The following is a 13,528-nucleotide window of genomic DNA, read 5'->3' on the forward strand; positions in this document are numbered from 1 at the left end:
TGAGACAACTCTTCACAAGAGGTCAAACGACACATTAGTTAACAACTATTGGTCAATGTTCGGCCTTCAGCAATGAGGTCTTGTTCAATTTTTTTTAAAGATGAATCGACAACGAATCATTATTATTTAAACAATTTCCATGATCTGTCTCCTTTAAATTTAACAAATAAGACCATAATTTAAATGGACACTGCCCAATGTCAACAATTTATAACAATTTATGACTGAGGTTATTTGTTATTGAAAATTTAACAAATACTTGAGATGTTAAGACGACTATGGAATTTGATACGGTGTTAAGCGGCATTGCTGTGATACTTTTTATAACAGGTGAGTTTGTTAACATTTACATACTTTGCGACTGAGAGCTGCTAGCAAGATTCTAATATATAACAATTTTAACTGCTAAAAGATCGAACTTGATTTTCTTTGTTCCATATGATCATCTAGTCTGAAACCACATCGCTACGGGATGTACACGTGTACCTTTAAACAACGAAAGAAACTTTTGACAATTTCCAATTTGTGCATTGAATTACTAAATTGAATTATTTACTTCTAGTGGAGTATTTATTATGAAGGGTTCTTTCATTCTTTTGTACGTAGCGTTAAACACTTGGACATATTTAATAATTGAACTTATACTATATGGAAAGCGTTTACCTTCAATTTTGACCATATAATTCAATGGTATTTGATTTTTAGAAGTGTATAAAGTGCTCATTGGTATAATACTATAAATAAGGCTAAAATATGTGCATGCAATTAGTCGAATTCGAATGAACTTCAGGGGTACCCATCACTAGGAATGAAATAGATTTTGATCGTTTTATTTTCATTAAATTTTGACAAAATATTAACTTTTACCTGTAAATTGACAGTTGACAAAAATATAATGGAATTCACAACTTACAGGAATTATTTCGTTGGATGTAAAGCAGTTTGTTATATATAGTTATAATTTGGATCATTGAGAAGCTTGGCTCTTCTTTTACTAATTGTACCTGAACAAAGCGTTGAGCTGATTTTTAAAAAGTTAACTTTCTTAGGTGTTCAGTATACTTTACTGAGACTGCAATCCAAGGACATAAATAAGACTAACACATCTACATTTATAGGAAATTGTTTCATGGCGTGTATTATATGTTTGTATGTCTCCTCAAACTTTAATTTAGAATGTATCCTACCTTGTGACTTGTGTTCTTGACTTTCTAGAGTGCAATATAATTGTTATGTAGAGTATATGACCAGCGATTATCACACTCAATAATACGAATGTAACTGCACTAGATGCCTACTTCGAAATTCATCGTATCTTCAGTGAGGTAGTGATGCTAAAGGCCAAAATATTTGAAAACCATATCCTATAAAATGTCAAAGAGCTGAAGATGAAAATCTGCATTTACGAACAAAGACCGAATAGTGGTTACATGAAATAAATGACGCATAATTATGAATGACACATGCAAGAATACTTCCATGTTCCAAGCAAGAATTAAAGATCAAAGTTTTAAAAAAAATATAGAAAATAGGGAAATGAAATAATAAACATAAAAATATTATTTATGTAAACATTGGTATCATTGTTTTCAAAGGTTATAAAGCACAGATAGTCACACTAACAGTTGACAAGACGTTACCAGTAGATGAAGGTGATAGACTAGAGTTTACATGTTCTTTAACAGGCTATCCGAAGGTAGTCCAGTATATCAAAACACAGGATACTGGACCCATAGTATACTGGATAACTATTGGTGGACGGTGTGACCAGATACTCTACAACAAAACTTTATATAACGCCACATGTGACAAATACTATTCTAGATTTTATCTCGAAATTCGAAATGTGCCCAGGACGTTCAATCAAAACAATATAACATGTGAAGCTCAGTATGATTTAACTACAGGAGAAACACAAAGTGTTTTACAGACTATAACATTAGAAGTAAGGCCTAAAAGTAAGTATAAACCTTAAAGATTTACTATAGCACTTAAACATTCGTGATCACTTATCATATACATGTGTAACTGAAACTTTATACAAGTAAATTGTATGAGTAAATTAAAACACTCAATGGGAATCGTGCCATATCAGCCATCCGTGACAACATTCATATTAGTCATGATTGCAAAAATATTAGGGAACGACAATTCAACTTTATGGGAGATGGGGTATGGTTCTTTCATAAAAAAAATATTCTGATCCCAAATTTGACGAAAATAATATTCTGGTCAGGCTGAGGACACAAAAACCTTATTAATTGTGAAAAAATAATTTGATTGACAGCGTCGAATAACTATACAAATTTCTGACTAAGAAAAAAACCCACAATAACCCCCCTTTTGAAATTAAATGATTGCTACCTTACCAAACCCTATACTGTATGGTGTGACGTAATCGATATAAGTGACTTTTGTATAGGCGTTATCAACCCCCTGATCTGTATATTCGTCATATCACGACTCTAGTGAAAAACCGTCAAAATAATTTAGTTGGGGTAAATAATGAGATGGCTTTTCAATAGTACTAGTGCAGCGTACATGTATCACTCCTCAACCAATATCACCAATATCCCCTCGTGCAGTAATCTAGGTATGATATTGGACTCTCGGGTTGAAACTAGTACTTGAAAGTCCGTATGCTATTGTCTATGTATTAAAGGTCAATTGTACAATAATATCTCATGCACGATCAATCTTCATGTTTCAATTTCTAATATTATTACTTGTCTATTTATGGTATTTTCCTTGCACGAAATTGTTTATTGATATGAAAAGAAAGACATCACCAAATCTACTCTGAATACAGACAGACACGAAACACAGATATTTCGTAAGGTTCATTACTTGAAAACAAGTCATACAATATTGCCGCTTATTTGCCAGTCAGCCAAATAAATAGAAAAAAATTTATTTAGAAATCTATTATATGCAGCCATTTCTACTTTAAAAATAACCAAAAAGATTGAAGAGATTTTTAATACTTTCTTAAACAAACAAAAGATCGGTTTTATATAACACCTGTTAATCAACATCAGATACACGCGTGAACGTTGGAACTGCATGAATAATGACTTTTCTATTCTAGATTTAGTCCTGGCTTCCTACACAGAGAACTGATTGACGCACTTCCAACTATCACTGTTCGTCGTATACATTAACTATTGTATATCTCGTCTACCTTGTTTTTAATATTTCAAATTCTAATTACATTTAATCGGTAAAGACACATGTATTTGAGTATTACCATAGCTGGTATAGTTAAAACATTATTAAAAATAGATACTTAGCATGCTAACTGTTGCATGTGTAACAAGTGGAAGTAAACTAGCCATAAATTCACATTTAGGCAAATAACCAATATCAGCCCTATGTTACGTCACTGGTGGCGCTGAAATGGGATTATCAGCCTTGAGCCTTGTGGCGTATTTCATAGTAAGATTTATACATATCATTTTCCATATATGGGTCGATTGATAATACACGAGAGACACTTGCTGTAAACATGCTATTTGCATTAATTTTGAAGTTTAGCGGTAACCAAATTAAATGATCGAAATTAGAAAGGGTCGTTCCAACTATACATATATGTCTGTTACAATAAATACAATTTCTAATGTTTTCTTTTCGTATATAGATTCTTTTTAGTTCCTCCTAATTTCTGATCATTTTTTTTTTAAAGTTACAGTCACAATTCGATCATCAAGTTTTATAATCATTTATATGACAATGGGAAGATGAGGTATTATTTCAGTCGAGACAACCATCCACTAACGACTTATTAAAAAGACAATGCTGATTGAAAGTAGCAACTGTCGGTATATATACGTCACTGTACGGCATTCAACAATGAATAAATCCTTCATGTATGTAAGCCAGGTCTCATAAAAGCAAAACGAAAAACGTGAATGAAATGATTCTGACAGGCACATGCAGAATTTGAGGGTTAAGTTATAGTTATTGACCGACCAAGCAAGTCGGTATAAACGATTGAATCTGCACGGCTCTGGTGACCCTAATTAACCCGAACGACATAGGAGTTCGGGTTAAAGGGTCATCTGTTAAGTATATTAATGTACGCTTAACTTTACAAAGCACATTATAAAGAACGCATTCTAAAAATAAATGAGAAAGTGCATGCCTTATCGGATTGGCTTAGAGTATAAGATAAAAACAAAATACCGACATAAGAGCACTCGCAGTTACAGAAAACCAGTTAAAAGCCGATGTAAACCAATGAATAATTCTAGCTAGCAATCATTTAAATTCATATTAGACAAACGACTTAAGATTCTACACATAGATATGTCACTGAAAGACATCAAGTATTGGAAAATTAATATAAAACCTAGGACATCAGTGATTACATCAATCAATTTACATAACTTATAATACGATAGTGACATTTATATATATCTCTGCATTATGAATAACATTTGTAGATGATGGTATTTCTAGTAGAAAACAAACAATATCTATGGTGACAGCTTCTTGCCATTCTCGATCGGATCAAACCAAATCTCAAAATTTGTATTATTTCTTTGTTTCTTCGCTTTGTATGATACTCAGAATAATATTTTCGAGAAGAGTGTCATATCTTCCTTTTGGATGTTACTTTGGAAATTAGTGTGCTCGATTCAGGGTCAGCTTGTCGGTCGAGTACTAAACAGGGTCAAGATTCAATTGCAGGAATATAATTTCGTTCTAGTATATATGTAATACTTTCAACTGGACGTTAACAAATAATCCATCAACCCATCTACTAAAAAAAGAGAATGTATTGTGTATAAATTCATGAAACAGGGTTCTTTAACGCACAAAACCCCATACTGGAAAAGAATGATTTAGAGACAAAATCGAGTTCTTTAACATGAAACCATAACATTCCTATCATAGGATGCTTCTAATCAAAGGTTAGGCCAAATCAATTACTTTATGTGTGTTTTGTTACATGCACATAAGAAGTTCAAACAGAGCTAGGTCATTAAAATCTGATTTCTTTACTAAGCTAATTATGTTGTGAAAACCAAATGATGACAGATGTCCAATTGTTTCAGAAAAAAAGATTTTCATTAAAAGCCTCCATTTTTTCCCTTAAATTTCAATGGACAAAGAGTGCCGCGTCATATGCCATGATGTAAAAAGGTGAAGTTTTCCTTTGACAAATTGTTACTGACTGTTAATCTATCAAGACGATTAAAGTAAAGCAAAATGCATTGCGCAATTCAAAATCATACACTTTGTATGAAGTCTCTTTAAAATTTACCAGTACAATTCTTAATTTCTTTATGTGTCAAGGTACACCAAACACCAAGAAATTATATACATATTCATAAAATTACGTGTATATGATTTTTCTTTTCTTTTTAGAAACAGAAGAAACACCCACTGAAGGTCCACTCTCTAACGATGGTAAGTTAATCTAATTGTAAATTTCTGAATGACGCATATAATATCTTAAGATAGAAATTAACATTTAACTTGCTATTACATAACTCAATCAACAGTACAATCTTGGAATGTTAATGGCAATTGGTATGAGTCTAACATCACCAAAGGTTGATAGCACTAAAGTCTTGCCAAAATCGGTGAACACATTACGATAAATCACAAACAAAAAGGAAAAGATCACGGATGAATAATATGTCGTTTCATATGGAAGACACTTGATATTATCGATAAGGATCTATATATTTTGAAACCAGAAATTGCGACATGCTACCGGGTATGTCAAATTGAATATAAAGGTATCTGCCGCTTTTAAATATCATTGGAAAAACATGGTTAATACGTGTCCATATTGCATGTTATTGAAACCAAGGCCGTAACTAGGCATCTTATTTTAGTGAGGCAAAATAATTGGGCGAAATTTTTTTGGAGGGTATGAAATGAATGGTGCAAAATCCTGCATTCTAGGCATTTTTAGAGAGTTTGATAATGTTTTGAATTTGGACACTTTTTATATAAATTTTTCATATTTTAAGACTTTTACTTACACCAAATTTTTTAACAACTTTATCTAAATTTATATGTAAGATAATCATCCAAATATCACTGATTTGAGTCTGCTGCCAGAACATAGAACAAACATCGATTCAGAAGAGATTGTCAAATTTTTCTATGGCCGGTTCAGTCAAATCGTTTCAGAATCATAATTTGGTCTTCTGATATCCTTATCGCGATGAACATGGAGCATGGCAAGACCGCACAATCTCTCGCCACTCATGCATGCTATTTTCCAAGTTTTCAGTCGTTTCAGGGCAGTCTGTGTTTCTAAAAGTAGCACATTATCATCAACACAATGATCAATGTCTTCTTCCAATTCCTTCTCCATCAGCAATTCGGTAGCAGCTTTTGTTTGCAAAAGGGAATTAAGCTTTCCTTTAAGCACCATCAGTCGCAGTTACAAAATATTAAACTCGCTTTTATGCTGACAAAGAGTAGAAAAACTAGGGATAGAATGAGATAACATACATGTATATGATTCTATCTATAGAGTAAGTATATATGATATGGGTACAGGGAAATTGGAATGGAGTTTTTGACGTTTACATGTAGTTCCGTAATTTCAAATTATTTCTGGAAATAGTTGGTGGTATTTAAGTTCCAGAATCTATAAATTTAGGGGTTAGGGGTTGGGGTGTCCGATTCCGAAACTCCGAATATAAAGAAACGAAATTCCGTAGTCCCGAATAAGTAAAGACAAAATCCTGTGTTAAATTAAGGTTCTACCATTTAAGAATTGAATGCTTCTTTTTGTAACAGGATTGGGGTGTAAAAGCGTTGACCGAAGTACATTTTGTATGAAGTGCGGAAGCGCTTCATTCTAAAAAATGTGCACACGGTCAACGCTTTTACAACCCTATGAAGTTACAAAAAGAAGCATTCAATACTTATAATTACATTTTTTAGCTATGATCATGAAAACACGAATTTTATAAATTTTTTATTTAATTCACCTGTGCACTTTATTGTGGGACCACGTGTTATCGTGAATGATAAGTTTTATTGACTGATGCAATTGCTTAAGGAATAACATGTGATGTGCAGTTAGCCAATCAGAATAAAGTATTATAATGAAACATACATCTAATGTATTTATTCCTCAATAATATCAAATTGGAATATGGGATAATCTTTCAATTTTTAAGGTTAAAGAAACATGGATAAAAACTAATCCATGCATTCATGTTTCATATTATTTATATTTTATTTATCTGTAAAGAGAAAGATTAAAGTTCGTGAAATGAATACGCAGATAGCACTGCCCCCTTGCGATGCCCAGTACTTGATTTGTCAAAAGTTGGTAAAACGGAGAAATGGATACGCAGACAGGACTGCCCCTTCCGAAGACCAGTGCTTCATTTGTCAGTCTACTTATCGTTTTTGGATTGTTCTAATGAAGTTATATGCAATACTCAGACTCTGTTCATAAAAAAGACCTAGTTTACTAGAATTATTCCTTCTTTACCTTCAGTATCGCTTTTCTTTTTTCTGCAAGAGCCTGTTTTTAACTAAAGATCCATGATAATTATCGTTACTACTCTGGGTTAATGTTACCGAGAAACATCACCCGTTGAGATGCTGAGTTATATCCAGGAAGAATAGTTTAAAAGGAATGATGACAAGTTATAGCAATTAAGGTTGAGGCAGAACAACAAATGACTATTATATTTATATATGTATATAAAAAAAAAAAAACAGTGTCGAAATTTTAGTGAGGCAATTGCCTCACTTGCCTCAAGGGTAGTTACGGCCTCGGAAACTTTCATATTTGTAAAGTTTATGAAGAACAGAAACAATTTTTAACATGCAAAAAGTTAAATAAAACGTTTGGACTCGATTTATCCTTGTCTTTGAAATCATTCTGCATTATTAAGAAGTTATGATATACATTGATCTATTTACTATGAGCTATCCGTGTCAAAACTGCACCATTTTTGGCATTTAGTAAAATCTAGAAATAAATAAATTTTTCTGATGGGATCGTTATATCCTCGCAAGCGCGTCCAGTCCCGTTAAAAAGTCTTCCGTAATAGGATTTTATTTCATTTCAGAGTGTTCAGTAACGGGTAGAAATATTTTCATAGGATTTTTTGTTGTTCTAATAGTGGCACAAGTTATGGAATGTGTAATAGGTTTTGTCCTTTTTCGAAAAGGTAAGATTTAAAATGATCCCCTTATAAAGAGACACAAGAATAACAGACGAAACAAGATGCTATGAATATAATCGAAATTAAATTTGTATCTGTTCAATTGATTTGTTTAAACAAACTAATCATTGTTTTATGTTAAAAAAAAACCTGACCGAAGACTACACGAAATAACCCATGACAAATAAAGAGGTCAACAAATGGTTTCGGCACTACACTTTGAATAATAAACGAAAAGACCAAAGGTATCTCCTCAAGGAATAAAGCATTAAAATAGTGAATTTAAACGTAAAGGGCAAACATTTTGCAATCAGTGTGAATATAAATCAATATGGTTATACGATATAATCATCATATATGTACATCAACTTTTGAGCTTGGGCAAATATATAACTTGACAGTATTGGCCCATTAGATAAAACAAACCAAGATGACAGGAATAGAAATATTGGACTGTACAACACACGAGACAATACCAGCCATTATACGAATAAATGTACAAAGTAAGAAAAATAAGAATAAACAACGCTCAGTTCAGAATGTCTGGTTTTGTATTTGTATCAGATGCGTTTTGTCTACAAAAGACTCAGCATTGTCGCTCAAATAGAAAAAAATAAAAAAGGGACAAATAAAGTAAGAAATTGAAGAAAATGGAGGACCAAAAAGTCCTAAACGTTTTGCCAAATGCAGCTTAGGTAATCTATTCCGGAGGTAGAAAAGGTGTAGTATTTCAAACATGTAAAGTTTTGAAAACAGTTAATTTATAATTTTGACCATATCAATGATAATTTATGTCAACACAGAAGTACTGACTACTGGGCTGGTTATACCCTCGGATAATAAAAACTCCGTAAGCAGTAGCATCGTATATTGATTATAACTGTCTTCATTGTTTGTAGGTAGACTAGTGTTTACAAAACAAAGGTATGTAAAACAAAAAATCAAACAGAAAATACAAAATGATATAATATATTATAACTAAATCCAAAATAACAATAAGTAATATGATTATTTTCATGAACCTGCATGTACAAAGTAAAGAAAAATGTCAGTAGTATACAACTGTTCAAAAGTCATAAATCGAATGAGAAAAAACAAATCCGAGTTACAAACTTAAAATGTAGACTCTAAGAGGAAAAAAAAACGGAACAACAGAAACACTGAATGCTTCAAAAACAAATGTCATTATAAATAGAAACGGACTATAGGTATTTGTTAACAACTGCGTTTCAACAAGTAAACCGTAGAAGAACAACGAACATCTTCCTTTACCAACATAGCAGTACACCACAAATAGGGACGTAATTTTTGTGACTTATATATAATCTTGAAATTCATACAATTATATGGAACTAGTTCAAACATTTACAATTATTTTTACAATACAGATCCAAATAATTATCATGACCATGACGGTCCTCAAAGGCTATTTTAAATAAACGATGTGAAGACGTCATATTTTTTTTTGGACTAACACAATAATGTATTCACTGAAAATTGAAATTTAACTCGAATCTTCTGACAAATGGTTAATAAAAGCATTTACTGGTCAACTTCGCAAATCAGGCACATGTATTTACAAGTACAGTGTGTGTTTATTCGTTTTGATAGGTATTATTGTTTTTGTGTGATGTATTTTAAAGTTCTGATTTTATACTCGTCTGTATGTTTTTATATTGTCTCTCTTTGTTAGTCTTGAACATCATATTATTTATCGCCTAATTGGGTTCTTGACACTTTACATCTAAAAGGAAATAATATTAATGATAATGATAGTATCAATGCACGTTGCCTCATAGCATTAGTTAAGGGTATACCGAGATGATTTATCTAATTGTTATAAGCAGCGGTAATTACAAAACTTTTAAAGAATAATGTTACATATAAAAAATAAATAAAATAAATGTCAAAACACACTGAACTGTATGCTAAATAAAATAACATCTACAACCTAAGGGCCTTTGCATTTACGTTAAAGGACAGGGTATTACAAGTCATAAAAAAGAGACGAAAGATACCAGAGGGACAGTCAAACTCATAAATCGAAAATAAACTGATAACGCCATGACTAAAAAATAAAAAAGACAAATAGACAAACAATAGTACACATGACTTTTTGTTTCTTTCTACATTTGCATTCACATTCAATCTTCAATTTCAGATTTCAATTTAAAATTGTAATGCAAATCTTGAAATCAAGTAGTTTTTCTACCTATTATGTCACAATAAAGTCGGTTGTACCTAAAACAGACCTCTTTACACTGCACGTGTATCATTTAAATAGTTTTGGGATTTAACGAGCATGAGCTCAATATTTCCAAATAACACACATGGGGGAACACATTGCATTAAGAAAATTTCGACTTATACAAATTATAACGTAGAATTAACTATTTCTATATTTGTAGGTCGTACGAAGACGTCAAACGGAACCATATCGAAGGACAGGCGTACAATACAATGGACAAAGGCACAAACGAAGCAACAATTGAACAGATATACGATGATGTTAAATACTGATTTGCAGAGAGAGATAACAACACATCACGCACCATTACCTAGTAACCTGCATTGTCATTACATAATTGCAAGTAAAGAGGCAGTGCCAGAATATAAGAACTAAAACAAGGAATATCACAGTCAAATTGTTATAAAAATATTTCTTTTTTTACCAATGTTTTCATATATCATCAATTCTTTTTTAGGCTGCAGGGATAATATATATGCTTCTTGTTATTTTCATATTGTGAACATCATATCGAATCTATATTTTGTATATAACAGTTGTAGAAAAAAAATACCTAAAAAAATGATGAAAGCGCAACTAGGCAAGTCTATACACCAACAAAAAAAGTATGCCAACAGCGAATAAAAAACTTCATATTTAGGTGTAATACGAACTTTCATCAGAAAATTGAGTAACATTGGGGGTTCATGGAAAGGCAAACCTGCATTTGTTCATGCAGCATACATCGTATAAAAAGTAAAATCACAAAAATACTGAATTCCGAGTAAAATTCAAAACAGAAAGTCCAATCCAAAGCAGTGGTCATAGCCAGTATCTAGTCAAAAAGTCAAAACAGTAAGAGAACGTATAACCCAAAGGTAGCACATTTAGCTGACCAATAGACAATTGGCAAAATGATTAAAATTTTAAAGCTGAACACAACATACTGAATCAGTATATTGGACAGTAGTGATCATCTGTCAAATGTACATCTTTAACTAGTTTCAATAGAACACGAATATAATAATGTTGAGATAAATTTCAGAAATGGAATTTTATGTTTAAAAGTATTATGAAGCGACATACAGTAATGAGTAGTAGACTATCATCGATCTGACGTTAGCCTTTTCTGTATTGGCATTGTTACCAACCTGATAATCCCGTATGATCACGAGACACAAGCATGAACTATTATGGGTGGAAAGTTGATACCAGGATTGATATGGAAATGGGCACATTAGAACCTATGCAAATTCTCAAGAAAATGGAGAACTTGTTTTCCCACTGAAATAATTTCATTACAAAGCCTCATAACAGTTCCAAAGAACAGGCCTTGAATATCATAATGTCAATATCAGATTTTCTTTGAGTGTAAGTGTTTTTTTTCTTTTGCTATTTCCATTTCATTTTGCTGGCTTCTTCCTCGCCAGCCATTAGAAGTGGGAATGCTCAGAAAACCTAACCGGGTGTGTGAATCGGGCGGATAACTGACTTAGGTTATTCTGCGGTAATTATTTGCCAATTCTAGTGGTTACACATAACACATACACATATGATATTGTTATACCAAGTCAGGAATATGACAGTTGTGATCAATTCGTTTGATGTGTTTGAGCGTTTGATAAAGACATTTGATTAGGTACTTTCCTTTTTGATTTTTCCTCGGGAGTTTTATTCCTCACAGATTTATAGAGTTAATATTTTGACTAATAATGTATTACGTGATGTGAATGAATTCGGATATTTTCCTCCGAATCGAGAGAAGTGGTGAATAACTTGCAAATAATGTAACATCAGGTGATTATCTCCATTACAGTGATATCACTCGTCGGATAAATGTTATTGTCAGTAATCTTTGATGTGACGTTTGTCAGCAAAAAGATACATTGTTTGCTACTGACTGTAGGAATCCGTTGGCCTTTTAATAACCTTCTATGGTCTGTAGGGGTCAGTAGTGAGCCGTATAACGAATTTATCGCACGCATGACTTTACTGTTGCGTGTTTTTTTTTAGAAAAATAAACAATAAAATACAAAACCAGCAATAAATGACGTCACCATTAACGGTGTTGATGTGATGTCATGAACCCCACATGAAATTTCATACCCCCTTTTGGATCCATATGGTTCACCATGTGACGGCGTTAAACCAATCATAATGTTATAATATCCCGCTGTGCAATCAGGATGTTTGTTCATAGCTTAAGATGTATTTTCTGATGTAAAATCAGAGTACCAGTATCACACAAGATGTTTAGTACACTGCATATGCTGAGAGGAAGCATACTAAAAAAAACATATAAAGATGAGTTTATACATACGTCAGTTACATGTTAAATTCGACCAAGCTAATCACCTCGTCTCACTCACTAAAATATAAAACAAATCAAAATAATAATAAAAACTAATTACAAGCTTAAAATAATTTAATTTTTTTTTATCTATAATACTAAAATAACGAGATCCAATTTGTCAGTCGTCATGGGGTAAAAACGACAAATATCTGTACAATCCGCATTTGACAGGTTCACCACCACAACGGTGTATCTAGGATTTTGCTATATATACGGGTCATAACCACAGGGTTGACACTACGAAATTCAATCATTGTCACACTGTTCCCTATTGTAGTATTTTAATCAGTATGACTTTCTAAGATGACAATACGAATACTAAAAATCTGGACTTAAATTAAGGCGTATAGGTACAGTTTTTAATTTGTTAGCATGACATAAAACATCGAATCAAAGAATTCAACTTTATTTATAACTAATATAGCAAAATGCTGTTGATTAAAAAATTCTCCATTCCATGCCCTTTTGTTTTCCAAATAATTACTATCACCAATAATTGATAACTTCCACGTCGACGGGTTCAAATAGAAAGATTTCGAAAGCGGCAGAGAAAACTGTGCATCTTATAATTGGCATGACTTTATCAGGTAATACGCATAGTTATATACTTTAATTCAGTCATGGACCCGCGAAATTACGGGTGTGTTCTAGTATTTTATAAAATTGTAGAACTTATTATTTGACAGTAGATTAACAAATAATGACATCATAAATATATATTTAATTACTTTGACATACTATGATGACCGTCCCTGTAACATGTCGGGTGTACTAATAACGGTACACTTTATCTTT

The 13,528-nt window shown here is 32.3% G+C and overlaps 1 protein-coding gene across 2 annotated transcripts; it reads left to right on the plus strand.

The window, feature by feature from the left end:
• Nucleotides 1-236: 236 nt before the first annotated feature.
• Nucleotides 237-10,824, plus strand: LOC143077993 (uncharacterized). Of its 2 annotated transcripts, XM_076253027.1 has the most exons (6): nt 237-330; nt 1,596-1,958; nt 5,371-5,412; nt 8,058-8,159; nt 9,053-9,077; nt 10,562-10,824. In XM_076253027.1, the coding sequence occupies exons 1-6, from the start codon at nt 279-281 to the stop codon at nt 10,671-10,673; spliced, it is 696 nt and encodes a 231-aa protein (XP_076109142.1). In that variant the 5' UTR covers nt 237-278; the 3' UTR covers nt 10,674-10,824. The 2 variants fall into 2 exon arrangements, with proteins under 2 accessions (XP_076109142.1, XP_076109143.1); XM_076253028.1 differs by lacking the exon at nt 8,058-8,159.
• Nucleotides 10,825-13,528: the final 2,704 nt, after the last annotated feature.

The sequence above is a fragment of the Mytilus galloprovincialis genome, chromosome 6 (genome assembly GCF_965363235.1).
Source record: "Mytilus galloprovincialis chromosome 6, xbMytGall1.hap1.1, whole genome shotgun sequence".
In the NCBI taxonomy this organism is placed as follows: Eukaryota; Metazoa; Mollusca; class Bivalvia; order Mytilida; family Mytilidae; genus Mytilus; species Mytilus galloprovincialis.

Bases quoted from the DNA above. Each gene is read 5' to 3' on its own strand.
- LOC143077993 (XM_076253027.1), top strand. From the start codon at position 279: ATGGAATTTGATACGGTGTTAAGCGGCATTGCTGTGATACTTTTTATA. The intron at 1,959-5,370 runs GTAAGTATAAAC...TTTTCTTTTTAG, and splicing joins ATTAGAAGTAAGGCCTAAAA to AAACAGAAGAAACACCCACT. The intron at 5,413-8,057 runs GTAAGTTAATCT...ATTTCATTTCAG, and splicing joins AGGTCCACTCTCTAACGATG to AGTGTTCAGTAACGGGTAGA.